The sequence below is a fragment of the Oncorhynchus masou genome, chromosome 9 (genome assembly GCF_036934945.1).
Source record: "Oncorhynchus masou masou isolate Uvic2021 chromosome 9, UVic_Omas_1.1, whole genome shotgun sequence".
NCBI classification, from domain to species: domain Eukaryota; kingdom Metazoa; phylum Chordata; class Actinopteri; order Salmoniformes; family Salmonidae; genus Oncorhynchus; species Oncorhynchus masou.
In genome coordinates, this window is record NC_088220.1 from 8,811,900 (window position 1) to 8,830,944 (window position 19,045).

Below are 19,045 nucleotides of genomic sequence, written 5' to 3' on the forward strand. Positions count from 1 at the left end.
TTTCTGTTATTAATTTTTAATACATTTGCAAACATTTCTAAAAAAAAAAAACAGTTTGTGTGTAGATTGATGAGAGGAAAGATAGTTTCATCCATTTTAGAATAAGGCTGTAACATAATAAAATATGGACAAGGGAAGGGGTCTGAATACTTTGCGAATGCACTGTAAGGCCTCTACTAGAGGAGTGCCACTGCTTCCGGTCTTCTGCCTTTTGGGGGATGTTCTCTCCTTTTCCGCGGCTCTTTGCCAGGTTTCTTTTTGGCGGCCACACTTCCTTTTCTAATAGTAATTTTAAAAAAAATGAAATTTACTGAAAATATAAAACTTAAACATCAGCTGAAATAACATATCCCAGAAATGTTCCATAAGCACAAAAAGCTTATTTTTTTGTAAACAGTGTTAACATCCCTGTTAGTGAGCGTTTCTCCTTGGCCAAGATAATCCATCCACCTGACAGGTGTAGCATATCAAGAAGCTGATTAAACAGCATGATCATTACACAGGTTCACCTTGTGCTGGGGAAACTAAAAGGCCACTAAAATGCGTAGTTTTATCGCAAAACGCAGTGCCACAGCGTGCAATTGGCATGCTGACTGCAGGAATGGTCAACAGAACCAATGCCAGAATTCAATGTTCATTTCTCTACCATAAGCCACCTCCGTTGTTTTAGAGAATTTGGTAGAACATCCAACCGGCCTCAAAACCGCAGACTACATGTAACCACACCAGCCCAGGACCTCCACATCCGGCTTCTTCCCCTGCGGGATCATGAGACCAGCCACCCAGACAGCTGATGAAACTGGGTTTGCACAACCAAATAATTCCTTTGAAACGGTCAGAAAACGTCTCAGGGAAGCTCATCGTCCTCACCAGGCTCTTGAACTGTTCTATGGCCACTGGCACAGTGGAGAATTGTGCTCTTCGCAGATTAAGTCTGGTTTCAACTGTACTGGGCAGATCGTGTATGGCATCATGTGGGAGAGCGGTTTTCTGATGTCAACATTGAGAGTTCTCCATGGTGGGGTTATGGTATGGCTAGGCATAAACTACAGACAACACAATTGCATTTTAAAACACAGATACCCATTGTCATGACATCTGCCACCATCACCTCATGTTACAGGATACCTCACCCATGTCGCAAGGACCTGTACACAATTCCTAAAAGCTGAATATGTCCCCGTGCTTTTTGTGGCCTGCACACTCAGATGAGTCACCCGTTGAGCATGTTTTGGATTCCCCGTATCAACCGCAGGTTCCAGTTCCTGACATTATCCCATCAACTGAACAGCCATTGGAGAGGAGTGGGACAACATTCCACAGCCAACCTATGCAAAGGAGACGTTGCGCTGCATGAGGCAAAATGTGGTCACACCAGACACCGACTGGTTCTGATCCACACCCTCTTTAAAAAGGAACCCGTGACCAGACGCAGGTGTCTTCAGTCGTGTCAAATCCATAGATTAGGGCCTAATGCATTTATTTCAATTGATTGATTTCCTTACATGCAATTCATATTTTTTTTGAAATCGTGGCATTTATATTCTTGCAGTGTATATAGAGGCAGCTTCCCCAGACACAGATTAAGGCTATACCCGCACTTAAGTTAAAAACTCAAATGGACAATCTACCAAAAACCTCCTTAATCTGAGTCCAGGAACCAAGTCCATAAAAAGCAACACAATGTATACAATACAAAAGTCAGGTTTAAAACAGTAAATAATGTTTATTCAGTTCTCTCATCGGCCGATTGGTATTGTCATGAGGAAGTGCATCAGTGAAAGGCAGACAGGACTTGTTACATGCTCGATAATAACCATTCAACCATGATTCAATTTGGCAATTTAAAATAAAACCATCACTTGCATTTGACCTGAAAAGATGGTGGTGGCAACACAGGACTGCCCAGGCAGCACATACACGTTCCTTTAAGAAACAGGGAGAGAACGCCAAAACCAAACTGGGCTGTTCCAATTCAACTAGTCTAAACTGACTCTTTACTTTCTTTCCACAAATTCAAGTTCGGGACGTAAAAGACGAGGAGAAAAGCCCAGATCATGTCAACGTCGGGAGAAAGGAGAGATGGATCACATTCCACAATCCCAGGGTAGAAAACAAAAAGAGAACGGGGAGGGAGGGAGGGAGAAGCCATCTTTGTACAATACTCGAGGAGACTGACATCAGCAGTTGTTAGCTGGCATGGTACATTAGACCAACAGTGTGATTTTCACTGACGAGGTCCCATGTAGCGACCTCCTTCACTGGGTCCAGTACCTCGTCCAGAGCCAAAGCTGGGTTTCTGTGCCATGCCACCCCTGGTGGGGGGGCCTCTGGGCCCTCCTATCCTCTCTCGGGGCCCTCCGGGGCCACCTGGACCTCTGGGGCGGATGTCTCGCCGGTCCCCTTCCCGGGCGGAGCGCGTCTTTTTTTCCTCCACGTTCAGTCGGATGTCTCCTCTGAACTTAATGGGCTACAGAAGAAAGAGGACTGTCAGTACTTTCATTAATATGATCAAAAACTACTAAAGATCAGAGTGAATCCAAGGCTTAACAAAGTAGAGTAAGGTTCATCAAATCAGTATGGGACTTAGTAATGAAAACATATTGAAACTCATTCTGACCCGGTTGCTTAGGATTTTCTGTACAGGATCAAAATCGTCAAACACCACGAATCCAAAGTTGGGAAGCTTCCCGCCACTGTTGATCCGTAGCTCAAGTACAGAACCATACTCTGTAGGAGGAACCAGGTCATATAAAAATTACAAATCAACCATTTCAATTCATGACTTCACTTGCTACAAAACATGTATCATATTCAGTGGCAGGGACACAGATCATTTAACATTACAGAACAATGATTTTAATACATTTCAAACCCCTTTTACAGGTCATTGGGGGGGGGGGGGGGGCTATGATTAATGACCAACAGAGTGACGTTCACTGACGAGGTCCCATGTAGTGACCTCCTTCACTGGGTCCAGTACCTCGTCCAGAGCCAAAGTTGGCACTTCGACACCCCAGCAGTCAGTTGAAGCCATACAGATCCATTCATTAACACTTTTTCACAGACCATTTAAATAAAAATGTGTGACATACGTTGGAAAAACTCCTTGAGCTCTGCCTTGTCCACATCATGGGGGACGTTTCCTACGAAGAGCTGGTGAGCGTCTGGATACCTCACCACACGGCGAACCTCCGACGTCTCTCCCTGCTCTCCTTCCCGCACTGCAGACCAAGAGCAGACATGAGAGGTCACTTTAGTAACGGACATGCAACTCTATCCACATGTCCGATGCTTCCTCAAACAAACCAGACCAACACAGATCGGATTACATTCAATGTAGACAGCACACTGTAGCAAAACTTAACAGATTTTTTTTATTTTTTAAATCCGTTCTTACTGGATGACGTCAGGTAGTACCGCCCAGTTTCGCTTCATTTCAAAAACGTTTTCTACATCCTAAACATGACCCAGCTGTCTGGTGGATGGTACCTCCTGGTCGGGGTCCTCTGTTGACTGGTGGGGGGCCTGGCCTTGCTTCCCGTGGTCTCTGGTCTCCTCTCGGTTGTGTTCTCTGTGCCGCGGCTTCCGTTTTCACCTCCACCCTGGGCTAAAGCGCCAAGACAAAACAACGACAAACCAGACTAGAAGACCAAGACAAGACAGACTTCAAGCGACACAACCAGTTGATTGAATGTGTTCATTGCCCTTTAAGAGGAAGCTTCATTAAAAAAAGTCAACAACTGTTTCTTAAACCTAATAGTTTTTCTTCAGCTGGAGGGATACATCCTAGATACGTAATAGGAGATTGTAGCCCATCTTAGTAATCAATGTAGTACATGGTGGTTGTTTCTCCTACTGGTATTTAATAGAGGATTTTACATTGAGAAAAGTAACAAAGTTAACGTACCGGCGCCGAGGGGACTTTGACGACGTGGGGGGGGATGCCAGAGACGGGGACAACGCCGCTAGGGGGAAGGTTCTTACTGGTGACAGACGCCCAGGAGAAAGGCTGGAGGAGAGACCAGACGGTATTAAATTAAGCTGAATGAGGTCTGCTAGCTGTACAGGGAAACCACTAGAAGCAAGGTAAAACTAATGAACAACATCAAGAGGCAAAAAGAATAAGGAATTTTTCAGCAATTGCTAATTTTGTAAATAAACAACTACCAAAGCCGATTGTCATGCAACCAAAATTGTTCTTAAACCAAAACAGAATAGGTGTCGACAGGTCACACATGGGATTGCCTAGTGACCTCAGCATTGACAGTGGATAACCAGCTAAAAACACAGCATCCAAAGACGATTAGACAGCCAGGTCACACATGGAAACCTGACCACCACGTTGACATGACCATACCGTAGCCAAAATGAGGGTTGAGCCCTACCCGGTTATCTTCAGCAGCGGGTGCAGGGGCAGGGTCAGCAGTGGTAGAGGGCAGGGGTGAGGAGACAGGACACTTCTCTGCCTGCTCCTCTGTAGTGTGGTGTTGCTGCTGCTGGGTCTCTGGCTCCAGGACCGGTTTTCCATCCACCACGTCTGGATCTGGCTCCGCCTCAGGTTCAGGCTCTGGGGTTACAGCTACCTCCTCCTCCACTAGCCCCTCTGGCTCGGTGCTGAAATAGCCCAGACACAGATCTAATAATAACCTCGAGCATATTTCTGGCCATAGACTTCACATAAAGAAAATAACGTAATTTGAGATTAGGAACAAGGAGAATATGCATTGCAGCATGCTACCTTCCATGTTACTCTTAACAAAAACTCAGGTGAAAGGCATGAACTGGTGCAAAACAGTTAAGAGGTGCCGACTAACGGAGACTAAATTGTAGGCTAGAAAAATCATGTTGCACTTATCTGGTAAACCAAGATGTCGGCATTAGTGCCTTAAGCGTTACGATGCATATAACCACATTATGCCAAAATGGTGGTTCTCCATCTACACACGTGGACACCTGCTCAAACATCTCATTCCAAAATCATGTGCATTCATATGGAGTTGGTCTCCCTTTGCTGCTATTAACAGCCTCCACTCTTCAGGGAAGGCTTTCTACTAGACGTTGGAACAGTGCTGCTATTAACAGCCTCCACTCTTCAGGGAAGGCTTTCTACTAGACGTTGGAACAGTGCTGCTATTAACAGCCTCCACTCTTCAGGGAAGGCTTTCTACTAGACGTTGGAACAGTGCTGCTATTAACAGCCTCCACTCTTCAGGGAAGGCTTTCTACTAGATGTTGGAACAGTGCTGCTATTAACAGCCTCCACTCTTCAGGGAAGGCTTTCTACTAGATGTTGGAACAGTGCTGCTATTAACAGCCTCCGCTCTTCAGGGAAGGCTTTCTACTAGATGTTGGAACAGTGCTGCTATTAACAGCCTCCGCTCTTCAGGGAAGGCTTTCTACTAGATGTTGGAACAGTGCTGCTATTAACAGCCTCCGCTCTTCAGGGAGGGCTTTCTACTAGATGTTGGAACAGTGCTGCTATTAACAGCCTCCGCTCTTCAGGGAAGGCTTTCTACTAGATGTTGGAACAGTGCTGCTATTAACAGCCTCCGCTCTTCAGGGAGGGCTTTCGACTAGATGTTGGAACATTCCAGCGGGGACTTGCTTCCATTTAGCCAAAAGACCATTAGTGAGGTCGGACACCGAGGTTGGGTGATTCGGCCTGGCTCACAGCAGGCGTTCCAATTCATCCAAGATGTTCGATGGAGTTGAGGTCAGGGCTTTGTGCAGGCCAGTCAAGTTCTTCCACACCAATCTTGACTAAACAGAGGAAAGGGCCTTCCCAAAACTGTTGCCACAAGTTGGAAGCATAGAATTGTTTAGAATGTCATACGCTGTATGGGGTAAGATTTCCCTTCACTGGAACTAAGGGGCCTCGCCAAAACCATGAAAAACATCCCCTGACCATTCCTCCACCAAACTTTAGTCGGCACTATGCAGTCAGGCAGGTAGCATTCTCCTGGAATCCGCCAAAACCAGATTTACCAGTCAAACATTGACACCTACTCATTCAAGTTTACATGTATTTTTATTACTATTTTCTACATTGTAAACATCAGAACTATGAAATGGCACATATTGAATCATTGAGTAACCAAAAGCTTTAAATCAAAACATTTCCTTATTTTAGATTCTTCAAAGTAGTCACCCTTTGCCTTGATAAGAGCTTTGCACACTCTTGGCATTGTCTCAACCAGCTTCATGAGGTAGTCACCTGGAGTGCATTTCAATTAACAGGTGTGCCTTCAGTCAATCTCTGGAATTGCTTTCCTTCTTAATGCGTTAGAGACCATTGTTTTGTGACAAGGAAGTGGTGGTATACAGTAGATTACACTATTTGGTAAAAAAAACAAGTCCATATTATGGCAAGAAACGCTCAAATACGCAAAGAGAAACAACAGTCCATTACTCTAAGACACGAAGGTCAGTCAATCCCGCAACATTTCAAGAATTTTGAGAGTTGGACTGCAGAGTGAAGGAAAAGCAGCCAACAAGTACTCAGCATTTGTGGGAACTCATTCAAGACACAGCATTCCAGGTGAAGCTGGTTGAGAGAAGGCCGAGAGTGCGCAAAGCTGTCAAGCCAAAGGGTAGCTACTTTGAAGAATGTCAAATATATTTTGTTTTGTTTAACACTTTTTTTGGTTGTGACATGATTCCATAGGTGTTTTTTCATAGTTATTTCAGTTCCAAATTGTAGAAAATAGTACAAATTTGGAAAAACCCTGGAATGACTAGGTGTCCAAACTTTTGACTGGTACTTGATGCAAGTGATTTCAGTATTTTTTTTGACCCCCACACATGTAAAAATGTCCAATAACAATTTAAAAAACGTTAATGGCTCGGCTAAATTAAATGAGAAAGGGCTAGATTGCGATTAAATTTGAAAACAGCCATTTCATTTAATTAAAATGTTCATGCAAAAATGGCCCATAGGACAGGTAATAGAAACAATACAAATATTACAGTAGGAAGTGTTTTTTTACTGTGTCGGAGACCTGTGCTAAGCATTTCAATTCATATCATTTTTCTTTATAGCAGGGATGAAGACGTAAAGGGCAATGTTTTGCTTCCCAATAACCCCTGTCAGTGTTGGTATGAGAACATTGTTCTACGTGGTTACAAATGAACAGGGTCATTTATATTCTGTTAGGATTAATTACAATAACCCAAATGTGGCTGAGCACCGTTGGTAGAGGTCCTAATGCGTTACACCCCCATAGCCGACACTCACTAACATACCGTCACACTATTATGAATGGCATGTTTGCCACCACTCATGCGCCAGTAATACAGACTTAACATTGAGGACATAAAAAAAAAAAGTAGAGTAGGATTGCTGATCTAGTCAAGACTGAAATGATATTAAGAGAAGATGGATAGGTTCCCTTACCATGGTGTCTGTTCGTAGAAGGCCGCAGCCTCTTTCTGGGTCACCTCTGGTGATGGTACCCTCTCCTCCATCTCCTCCACATCCTCGTCAGACTCTGAAACGTCAACATGAGTCCCCACTTACTGACGTTTTGGGGGCAGAATCAAATACCAATTCCATTTTAGTCATTTAGCAGAGGCATATTATTCACTAGTGTTCACTAGTGTTGACCCATATGCAAGGTAATGTATGAGTTAAAAAAGCACTACGATGGAGTTCAATAAGAGCAACACTTCTAACCATTATGTATTAGTCATGAGAAGTAAATGACATATGAAACAACCAGCCAACCGTAAAAGCAGCTTCCTAATCTTTAACAGGCTCACCTTCAGGGGGTTCTGAGTCAGAATCCCCAAACACTTCGTCTTGGTAACGGAATACATCGTTGTGAACGTAGAACTTGTTTGCTACAGTGCCCTGAAACACCAACGTCACTGAATTTTAACACAAAATTAACCCTATAGCTGAACTGGACCACACGAACACAATAATGAAAACGTTTCAAGGACAAATGTTCATCTACACAGTTGAAGGACCTACCTCAGGGGCCAGCACGAATGTCTGCATGAATTTGCGCATGGGCTGCATGTCGTTGGACAGCTCCCCCATAACTTGCACCACCACGCCCTCGTTCAAGGTCGCATGGGCGTCCACATGTCTGATCTTGGTGTGGCAGTCACGAAAGTTCAGCGCCAACACTTTTTTATGGATCTCCTTGTCACATAAATAAAAGACCTCGATGAGAATCTCAAACGTAAGTGCTAGCCTTGTATCAGAATGCCTAACTGATAATACATTAGCCATCTTTAATAACAATGATAGAGCAACGTCAAAATCATGAGTGGCTGTGTCACATTGGATATTTTACAAATTAAACCTATATTACTGCTTCACTAAGGTTTCATTAAGTATTGCAGACATAATTTAGGGAAATTGCTTTGCAGCACGCACCGACTGTCCATAGACCGCTTCAACTGGTTTGCCATTGTTGTCCAGACCTCCGTGTACATAGGAAGAGTTCTTCCCGTAAAACCTAAAACAAGTTGAAAAATCTGTTACTTCTTGTATTAGAGGCATAGAAAGCCCACTAATATAAACGCAGATCATTGAATAGATACTGGCGTGGGACCAATTCTCTAGCACTGTATTGGCTTTACCTGTGCAGGTAGTCAGGTGCCTGGTTGAGTAGTGTGTAGTACTGTATTGGCTTTACCTGTGCAGGTAGTCAGGTGCCTGGTTGAGTAGTGTGTAGTACTGTATTGGCTTTACCTGTACAGGTAGTCAGGTGCCTGGTTGAGAAGTGTGTAGTACTGTATTGGCTTTACCTGTGCAGGTAGTCAGGTGCTTGGTTGAGTAGTGTGTAGTACTGTACTGGCTGTACCTGTGCAGGTAGTCAGGTGCCTGATTGAGTAGTGTGTAGTACTGTATTGGCTTTACCTGTGCAGGTAGTCAGGTGCCTGGTTGAGTAGTGTGTAGTACTGTATTGGCTTTACCTGTGCAGGTAGTCAGGTGCCTGGTTGAGTAGTGTGTAGTACTGTATTGGCTTTAACTGTACAGGTAGTCAGGTGCCTGGTTGAGTAGTGTGTAGTACTGTATTGGTTTACCTGTGCAGGTAGTCAGGTGCCTGGTTGAGTAGTGTGTAGTACTGTATTGGTTTCCCTGTGCAGGTAGTCAGGTGCCTGGTTGAGTAGTGTGTAGTACTGTACTAGCTTTACCTGTGCAGGTAGTCAGGTGCCTGGTTGAGTAGTGTGTAGTACTGTACTGGCTTTACCTGTGCAGGTAGTCAGGTGCCTGGTTGAGTAGTGTGTAGTACTGTATTGGCTTTACCTGTGCAGGTAGTCAGGTGCCTGGTTGAGTAGTGTGTAGTACTGTACTGGCTTTACCTGTGCAGGTAGTCAGGTGCCTGGTTGAGTAGTGTGTAGTCCTGTATTGGCTTTACCTGTGCAGGTAGTCAGGTGCCTGGTTGAGTAGTGTGTAGTACTGTATTGGCTTTACCTGTGCAGGTAGTCAGGTGCCTGATTGAGTAGTGTGTAGTACTGTATTGGTTTACCTGTACAGGTAGTCAGGTGCCTGGTTGAGTAGTGTGTAGTACTGTATTGGCTTTACCTGTAATGGTAGTCAGGTGCCTGGTTGAGTAGTGTGTAGTACTGTACTGGCTTACCTGTACAGGTAGTCAGGTGCCTAGTTGAGTAGTGTGTAGTACTGTATTGGTTTACCTGTACAGGTAGTCAGGTGCCTGGTTGAGTAGTGTGTAGTACTGTATTGGCTTTACCTGTACAGGTAGTCAGGTGCCTGGTTGAGTAGTGTGTAGTACTGTACTGGCTTTACCTGTGCAGGTAGTCAGGTGCCTGGTTGAGTAGTGTGTAGTACTGTATTGGTTTACCTGTACAGGTAGTCAGGTGCCTGGTTGAGTAGTGTGTAGTACTGTACTGGCTTAACCTGTACAGGTAGTCAGGTGCCTGGTTGAGTAGTGTGTAGTACTGTACTGGCTTTACCTGTACAGGTAGTCAGGTGCCTGGTTGAGTAGTGTGTAGTACTGTATTGGTTTACTTGTACAGGTAGTCAGGTGCCTGGTTGAGTAGTGTGTAGTACTGTATTGGCTTTACCTGTACAGGTAGTCAGGTGCCTGGTTGAGTAGTGTGTAGTACTGTATTGCTTTACCTGTACAGGTAGTCAGGTGCCTGGTTGAGTAGTGTGTAGTACTGTACTGGCTTTACCTGTACAGGTAGTCAGGTGCCTGGTTGAGTAGTGTGTAGTACTGTATTGGCTTTACCTGTGCAGGTAGTCAGGTGCCTGGTTGAGTAGTGTGTAGTACTGTATTGGCTTTAACTGTACAGGTAGTCAGGTGCCTGGTTGAGTGGTGTGTAGTACTGTATTGGTTTACCTGTACAGGTAGTCAGGTGCCTGGTTGAGTAGTGTGTAGTACTGTACTGGCTTACCTGTACAGGTAGTCAGGTGCCTGGTTGAGTAGTGTGTAGTACTGTATTGGTTTAACTGTACAGGTAGTCAGGTGCCTGGTTGAGTAGTGTGTAGTACTGTATTGGCTTTACCTGTACAGGTAGTCAGGTGCCTGGTTGAGTAGAGTGTAGTACTGTACTGGCTTTACCTGTGCAGGTAGTCAGGTGCCTGGTTGAGTAGTGTGTAGTACTGTATTGGTTTACCTGTACAGGTAGTCAGGTGCCTGGTTGAGTAGTGTGTAGTACTGTACTGGCTTTACCTGTACAGGTAGTCAGGTGCCTGGTTGAGTAGTGTGTAGTACTGTATTGGTTTACTTGTACAGGTAGTCAGGTGCCTGGTTGAGTAGTGTGTAGTACTGTATTGGCTTTACCTGTACAGGTAGTCAGGTGCCTGGTTGAGTAGTGTGTAGTACTGTATTGGCTTTACCTGTGCAGGTAGTCAGGTGCCTGGTTGAGTAGTGTGTAGTACTGTATTGGTTTACCTGTACAGGTAGTCAGGTGCCTGGTTGAGTAGTGTGTAGTACTGTACTGGCTTTACCTGTACAGGTAGTCAGGTGCCTGGTTGAGTAGTGTGTAGTACTGTATTGGTTTACCTGTACAGGTAGTCAGGTGCCTGGTTGAGTAGTGTGTAGTACTGTACTGGCTGTACCTGTGCAGGTAGTCAGGTGCCTGGTTGAGTAGTGTGTAGTACTGTATTGGTTTACCTGTACAGGTAGTCAGGTGCCTGGTTGAGTAGTGTGTAGTACTGTACTGGCTGTACCTGTGCAGGTAGTCAGGTGCCTGGTTGAGTAGTGTGTAGTACTGTATTGGTTTACCTGTACAGGTAGTCAGGTGCCTGGTTGAGTAGTACTGTACTGGCTTTACCTGTACAGGTAGTCGGGTGCCTGGTTGAGTAGTGTGTAGTACTGTACTGGCTTTACCTGTACAGGTAGTCAGGTGCCTGGTTGAGTAGTGTGTAGTACTGTATTGGTTTACCTGTACAGGTAGTCAGGTGCCTGGTTGAGTAGTGTGTAGTACTGTATTGCTTTACCTGTACAGGTAGTCAGGTGCCTGGTTGAGTAGTGTGTAGTACTGTACTGGCTTTACCTGTACAGGTAGTCAGGTGCCTGGTTGAGTAGTGTGTAGTACTGTATTGGTTTACCTGTACAGGTAGTCAGGTGCCTGGTTGAGTAGTGTGTAGTACTGTACTGGCTTTACCTGTGCAGGTAGTCAGGTGCCTGGTTGAGTAGTGTGTAGTACTGTACTGGCTTTACCTGTGCAGGTAGTCAGGTGCCTGGTTGAGTAGTGTGTAGTAGTGTATTGGCTTTACCTGTGCAGGTAGTCAGGTGCCTGGTTGAGTAGTGTGTAGTACTGTATCGGCTTTAACTGTACAGGTAGTCAGGTGCCTGGTTGAGTGGTGTGTAGTACTGTATTGGTTTACCTGTACAGGTAGTCAGGTGCCTGGTTGAGTAGTGTGTAGTACTGTACTGGCTTACCTGTACAGGTAGTCAGGTGCCTGGTTGAGTAGTGTGTAGTACTGTATTGGTTTACCTGTACAGGTAGTCAGGTGCCTGGTTGAGTAGTGTGTAGTACTGTATTGGCTTTACCTGTACAGGTAGTCAGGTGCCTGGTTGAGTAGTGTGTAGTACTGTACTGGCTTTACCTGTGCAGGTAGTCAGGTGCCTGGTTGAGTAGTGTGTAGTACTGTATTGGTTTACCTGTACAGGTAGTCAGGTGCCTGGTTGAGTAGTGTGTAGTACTGTACTGGCTTTACCTGTACAGGTAGTCAGGTGCCTGGTTGAGTAGTGTGTAGTACTGTATTGGTTTACTTGTACAGGTAGTCAGGTGCCTGGTTGAGTAGTGTGTAGTACTGTATTGGCTTTACCTGTACAGGTAGTCAGGTGCCTGGTTGAGTAGTGTGTAGTACTGTATTGGTTTACCTGTACAGGTAGTCAGGTGCCTGGTTGAGTAGTGTGTAGTACTGTACTGGCTTTACCTGTGCAGGTAGTCAGGTGCCTGGTTGAGTAGTGTGTAGTACTGTATTGGCTTTACCTGTGCAGGTAGTCAGGTGCCTGGTTGAGTAGTGTGTAGTACTGTACTGGCTTACCTGTACAGGTAGTCAGGTGCCTGGTTGAGTAGTGTGTAGTACTGTACTGGCTTTACCTGTACAGGTAGTCAGGTGCCTGGTTGAGTAGTGTGTAGTACTGTATTGGTTTACCTGTACAGGTAGTCAGGTGCCTGGTTGAGTAGTGTGTAGTACTGTACTGGCTGTACCTGTGCAGGTAGTCAGGTGCCTGGTTGAGTAGTGTGTAGTACTGTATTGGTTTACCTGTACAGGTAGTCAGGTGCCTGGTTGAGTAGTACTGTACTGGCTTTACCTGTACAGGTAGTCGGGTGCCTGGTTGAGTAGTGTGTAGTACTGTACTGGCTTTACCTGTACAGGTAGTCAGGTGCCTGGTTGAGTAGTGTGTAGTACAGTATTGGCTTTACCTGTACAGGTAGTCAGGTGCCTGGTTGAGTAGTGTGTAGTACTGTACTGGCTTTACCTGTGCAGGTAGTCAGGTGCCTGGTTGAGTAGTGTGTAGTACTGTACTGGCTTTACCTGTGCAGGTAGTCAGGTGCCTGGTTGAGTAGTGTGTAGTACTGTATTGGCTTTACCTGTACAGGTAGTCAGGTGCCTGGTTGAGTAGTGTGTAGTACTGTATTGGCTTTACCTGTGCAGGTAGTCAGGTGCCTGGTTGAGTAGTGTGTAGTACTGTATTGGCTTTACCTGTGCAGGTAGTCAGGTGCCTGATTGAGTAGTGTGTAGTACTGTATTGGCTTTACCTGTACAGGTAGTCAGGTGCCTGGTTGAGTAGTGTGTAGTACTGTACTGGCTGTACCTGTGCAGGTAGTCAGGTGCCTGATTGAGTAGTGTGTAGTACTGTATTGGCTTTACCTGTACAGGTAGTCAGGTGCCTGGTTGAGTAGTGTGTAGTACTGTACTGGCTTTACCTGTGCAGGTAGTCAGGTGCCTGGTTGAGTAGTGTGTAGTACTGTACTGGCTTTACCTGTGCAGGTAGTCAGGTGCCTGGTTGAGTAGTGTGTAGTACTGTACTGGCTTTACCTGTGCAGGTAGTCAGGTGCCTGGTTGAGTAGTGTGTAGTAGTGTATTGGCTTTACCTGTGCAGGTAGTCAGGTGCCTGGTTGAGTAGTGTGTAGTACTGTATTGGCTTTAACTGTACAGGTAGTCAGGTGCCTGGTTGAGTGGTGTGTAGTACTGTATTGGTTTACCTGTACAGGTAGTCAGGTGCCTGGTTGAGTAGTGTGTAGTACTGTACTGGCTTACCTGTACAGGTAGTCAGGTGCCTGGTTGAGTAGTGTGTAGTACTGTATTGGTTTACCTGTACAGGTAGTCAGGTGCCTGGTTGAGTAGTGTGTAGTACTGTATTGGCTTTACCTGTACAGGTAGTCAGGTGCCTGGTTGAGTAGTGTGTAGTACTGTACTGGCTTTACCTGTGCAGGTAGTCAGGTGCCTGGTTGAGTAGTGTGTAGTACTGTACTGGCTTACCTGTACAGGTAGTCAGGTGCCTAGTTGAGTAGTGTGTAGTACTGTATTGGTTTACCTGTACAGGTAGTCAGGTGCCTGGTTGAGTAGTGTGTAGTACTGTATTGGCTTTACCTGTACAGGTAGTCAGGTGCCTGGTTGAGTAGTGTGTAGTACTGTACTGGCTTTACCTGTGCAGGTAGTCAGGTGCCTGGTTGAGTAGTGTGTAGTACTGTATTGGTTTACCTGTACAGGTAGTCAGGTGCCTGGTTGAGTAGTGTGTAGTACTGTACTGGCTTTACCTGTACAGGTAGTCAGGTGCCTGGTTGAGTAGTGTGTAGTACTGTACTGGCTTTACATGTACAGGTAGTCAGGTGCCTGGTTGAGTAGTGTGTAGTACTGTATTGGTTTACTTGTACAGGTAGTCAGGTGCCTGGTTGAGTAGTGTGTAGTACTGTATTGGCTTTACCTGTACAGGTAGTCAGGTGCCTGGTTGAGTAGTGTGTAGTACTGTATTGCTTTACCTGTACAGGTAGTCAGGTGCCTGGTTGAGTAGTGTGTAGTACTGTACTGGCTTTACCTGTACAGGTAGTCAGGTGCCTGGTTGAGTGGTGTGTAGTACTGTATTGGTTTACCTGTACAGGTAGTCAGGTGCCTGGTTGAGTAGTGTGTAGTACTGTACTGGCTTACCTGTACAGGTAGTCAGGTGCCTGGTTGAGTAGTGTGTAGTACTGTATTGGTTTAACTGTACAGGTAGTCAGGTGCCTGGTTGAGTAGTGTGTAGTACTGTATTGGCTTTACCTGTACAGGTAGTCAGGTGCCTGGTTGAGTAGAGTGTAGTACTGTACTGGCTTTACCTGTGCAGGTAGTCAGGTGCCTGGTTGAGTAGTGTGTAGTACTGTATTGGTTTACCTGTACAGGTAGTCAGGTGCCTGGTTGAGTAGTGTGTAGTACTGTACTGGCTTTACCTGTACAGGTAGTCAGGTGCCTGGTTGAGTAGTGTGTAGTACTGTATTGGTTTACTTGTACAGGTAGTCAGGTGCCTGGTTGAGTAGTGTGTAGTACTGTATTGGCTTTACCTGTACAGGTAGTCAGGTGCCTGGTTGAGTAGTGTGTAGTACTGTATTGGCTTTACCTGTGCAGGTAGTCAGGTGCCTGGTTGAGTAGTGTGTAGTACTGTATTGGTTTACCTGTACAGGTAGTCAGGTGCCTGGTTGAGTAGTGTGTAGTACTGTACTGGCTTTACCTGTACAGGTAGTCAGGTGCCTGGTTGAGTAGTGTGTAGTACTGTATTGGTTTACCTGTACAGGTAGTCAGGTGCCTGGTTGAGTAGTGTGTAGTACTGTACTGGCTGTACCTGTGCAGGTAGTCAGGTGCCTGGTTGAGTAGTGTGTAGTACTGTATTGGTTTACCTGTACAGGTAGTCAGGTGCCTGGTTGAGTAGTGTGTAGTACTGTACTGGCTGTACCTGTGCAGGTAGTCAGGTGCCTGGTTGAGTAGTGTGTAGTACTGTATTGGTTTACCTGTACAGGTAGTCAGGTGCCTGGTTGAGTAGTACTGTACTGGCTTTACCTGTACAGGTAGTCGGGTGCCTGGTTGAGTAGTGTGTAGTACTGTACTGGCTTTACCTGTACAGGTAGTCAGGTGCCTGGTTGAGTAGTGTGTAGTACTGTATTGGTTTACCTGTACAGGTAGTCAGGTGCCTGGTTGAGTAGTGTGTAGTACTGTACTGGCTTTACCTGTACAGGTAGTCAGGTGCCTGGTTGAGTAGTGTGTAGTACTGTACTGGCTTTACCTGTACAGGTAGTCAGGTGCCTGGTTGAGTAGTGTGTAGTACTGTATTGGTTTACCTGTACAGGTAGTCAGGTGCCTGGTTGAGTAGTGTGTAGTACTGTACTGGCTTTACCTGTGCAGGTAGTCAGGTGCCTGGTTGAGTAGTGTGTAGTACTGTACTGGCTTTACCTGTGCAGGTAGTCAGGTGCCTGGTTGAGTAGTGTGTAGTAGTGTATTGGCTTTACCTGTGCAGGTAGTCAGGTGCCTGGTTGAGTAGTGTGTAGTACTGTATCGGCTTTAACTGTACAGGTAGTCAGGTGCCTGGTTGAGTGGTGTGTAGTACTGTATTGGTTTACCTGTACAGGTAGTCAGGTGCCTGGTTGAGTAGTGTGTAGTACTGTACTGGCTTACCTGTACAGGTAGTCAGGTGCCTGGTTGAGTAGTGTGTAGTACTGTATTGGTTTACCTGTACAGGTAGTCAGGTGCCTGGTTGAGTAGTGTGTAGTACTGTATTGGCTTTACCTGTACAGGTAGTCAGGTGCCTGGTTGAGTAGTGTGTAGTACTGTACTGGCTTTACCTGTGCAGGTAGTCAGGTGCCTGGTTGAGTAGTGTGTAGTACTGTATTGGTTTACCTGTACAGGTAGTCAGGTGCCTGGTTGAGTAGTGTGTAGTACTGTACTGGCTTTACCTGTACAGGTAGTCAGGTGCCTGGTTGAGTAGTGTGTAGTACTGTATTGGTTTACTTGTACAGGTAGTCAGGTGCCTGGTTGAGTAGTGTGTAGTACTGTATTGGCTTTACCTGTACAGGTAGTCAGGTGCCTGGTTGAGTAGTGTGTAGTACTGTATTGGCTTTACCTGTGCAGGTAGTCAGGTGCCTGGTTGAGTAGTGTGTAGTACTGTACTGGCTTACCTGTACAGGTAGTCAGGTGCCTGGTTGAGTAGTGTGTAGTACTGTACTGGCTTTACCTGTACAGGTAGTCAGGTGCCTGGTTGAGTAGTGTGTAGTACTGTATTGGTTTACCTGTACAGGTAGTCAGGTGCCTGGTTGAGTAGTGTGTAGTACTGTACTGGCTGTACCTGTGCAGGTAGTCAGGTGCCTGGTTGAGTAGTGTGTAGTACTGTATTGGTTTACCTGTACAGGTAGTCAGGTGCCTGGTTGAGTAGTACTGTACTGGCTTTACCTGTACAGGTAGTCGGGTGCCTGGTTGAGTAGTGTGTAGTACTGTACTGGCTTTACCTGTACAGGTAGTCAGGTGCCTGGTTGAGTAGTGTGTCGTACTGTATTGGCTTTACCTGTGCAGGTAGTCAGGTGCCTGTTTGAGTAGTGTGTAGTACAGTATTGGCTTTACCTGTACAGGTAGTCAGGTGCCTGGTTGAGTAGTGTGTAGTACTGTACTGGCTTTACCTGTGCAGGTAGTCAGGTGCCTGGTTGAGTAGTGTGTAGTACTGTACTGGCTTTACCTGTGCAGGTAGTCAGGTGCCTGGTTGAGTAGTGTGTAGTAGTGTATTGGCTTTACCTGTGCAGGTAGTCAGGTGCCTGGTTGAGTAGTGTGTAGTACTGTATTGGCTTTAACTGTACAGGTAGTCAGGTGCCTGGTTGAGTAGTGTGTAGTACTGTATTGGTTTACCTGTACAGGTAGTCAGGTGCCTGGTTGAGTAGTGTGTAGTACTGTACTGGCTGTACCTGTGCAGGTAGTCAGGTGCCTGGTTGAGTAGTGTGTAGTACTGTACTGGCTTTACCTGTGCAGGTAGTCAGATGCCTGGTTGAGTAGTGTGTAGTACTGTACTGGCTTTACCTGTGCAGGTAGTCAGGTGCCTGGTTGAGTAGTGTGTAGTACTGTATTGGCTTTACCTGTGCAGGTAGTCAGGTGCCTGGTTGAGTAGTGTGTAGTACTGTATTGGCTTTACCTGTACAGGTAGTCAGGTGCCTGGTTGAGTAGTGTGTAGTACTGTATTGGCTTTACCTGTGCAGGTAGTCAGGTGCCTGGTTGAGTAGTGTGTAGTACTGTATTGGTTTACCTGTACAGGTAGTCAGGTGCCTGGTTGAGTAGTACTGTACTGGCTTTACCTGTACAGGTAGTCAGGTGCCTGGTTGAGTAGTGTGTAGTACTGTACTGGCTTTACCTGTGCAGGTAGTCAGGTGCCTGGTTGAGTAGTGTGTAGTACTGTACTGGCTTTACCTGTGCAGGTAGTCAGATGCCTGGTTGAGTAGTGTGTAGTACTGTACTGGCTTTACCTGTGCAGGTAGTCAGGTGCCTGGTTGAGTAGTGTGTAGTACTGTATTGGCTTTACCTGTGCAGGTAGTCAGGTGCCTGGTTGAGTAGTGTGTAGTACTGTATTGGCTTTACCTGTACAGGTAGTCAGGTGCCTGGTTGAGTAGTGTGTAGTACTGTATTGGCTTTACCTGTGCAGGTAGTCAGGTGCCTGGTTGAGTAGTGTGTAGTACTGTATTGGCTTTACCTGTGCAGGTAGTCAGGTGCCTGATTGAGTAGTGTGTAGTACTGTATTGGCTTTACCTGTACAGGTAGTCAGGTGCCTGGTTGAGTAGTGTGTAGTACTGTACTGGCTGTACCTGTGCAGGTAGTCAGGTGCCTGATTGAGTAGTGTGTAGTACTGTATTGGCTTTACCTGTACAGGTAGTCAGGTGCCTGGTTGAGTAGTGTGTAGTACTGTACTGGCTTTACCTGTGCAGGTAGTCAGGTGCCTGGTTGAGTAGTGTGTAGTACTGTACTGGCTTTACCTGTGCAGGTAGTCAGGTGCCTGGTTGAGTAGTGTGTAGTACTGTACTGGCTTTACCTGTGCAGGTAGTCAGGTGCCTGGTTGAGTAGTGTGTAGTAGTGTATTGGCTTTACCTGTGCAGGTAGTCAGGTGCCTGGTTGAGTAGTGTGTAGTACTGTATTGGCTTTAACTGTACAGGTAGTCAGGTGCCTGGTTGAGTGGTGTGTAGTACTGTATTGGTTTACCTGTACAGGTAGTCAGGTGCCTGGTTGAGTAGTGTGTAGTACTGTACTGGCTTACCTGTACAGGTAGTCAGGTGCCTGGTTGAGTAGTGTGTAGTACTGTATTGGTTTACCTGTACAGGTAGTCAGGTGCCTGGTTGAGTAGTGTGTAGTACTGTATTGGCTTTACCTGTACAGGTAGTCAGGTGCCTGGTTGAGTAGTGTGTAGTACTGTACTGGCTTTACCTGTGCAGGTAGTCAGGTGCCTGGTTGAGTAGTGTGTAGTACTGTATTGGTTTACCTGTACAGGTAGTCAGGTGCCTGGTTGAGTAGTGTGTAGTACTGTACTGGCTTTACCTGTACAGGTAGTCAGGTGCCTGGTTGAGTAGTGTGTAGTACTGTATTGGTTTACTTGTACAGGTAGTCAGGTGCCTG

At 45.9% G+C, this 19,045-nt stretch overlaps 1 protein-coding gene across 1 annotated transcript in view; it reads right to left on the reverse strand.

Moving 5' to 3' along the window:
* Nucleotides 1–1,706: 1,706 nt before the first annotated feature.
* LOC135545482 (ras GTPase-activating protein-binding protein 1-like) overlaps nucleotides 1,707–19,045 on the reverse strand; it is a 30,207-nt gene continuing 12,868 nt past the window's right edge. Inside the window, exons 3-12 of the mRNA XM_064973113.1 lie at nucleotides 8,387–8,468; nucleotides 7,976–8,149; nucleotides 7,762–7,852; nucleotides 7,397–7,490; nucleotides 4,389–4,617; nucleotides 3,911–4,012; nucleotides 3,493–3,610; nucleotides 3,096–3,224; nucleotides 2,621–2,730; nucleotides 1,707–2,470 (exon numbers count right to left, since the gene is read on the reverse strand). Coding sequence (XP_064829185.1) covers nucleotides 2,228–2,470; nucleotides 2,621–2,730; nucleotides 3,096–3,224; nucleotides 3,493–3,610; nucleotides 3,911–4,012; nucleotides 4,389–4,617; nucleotides 7,397–7,490; nucleotides 7,762–7,852; nucleotides 7,976–8,149; nucleotides 8,387–8,468 — 1,372 coding nt within the window. The 3' untranslated portion in view covers nucleotides 1,707–2,227. The remainder of the gene's footprint in view (nucleotides 2,471–2,620; nucleotides 2,731–3,095; nucleotides 3,225–3,492; nucleotides 3,611–3,910; nucleotides 4,013–4,388; nucleotides 4,618–7,396; nucleotides 7,491–7,761; nucleotides 7,853–7,975; nucleotides 8,150–8,386; nucleotides 8,469–19,045) is intronic.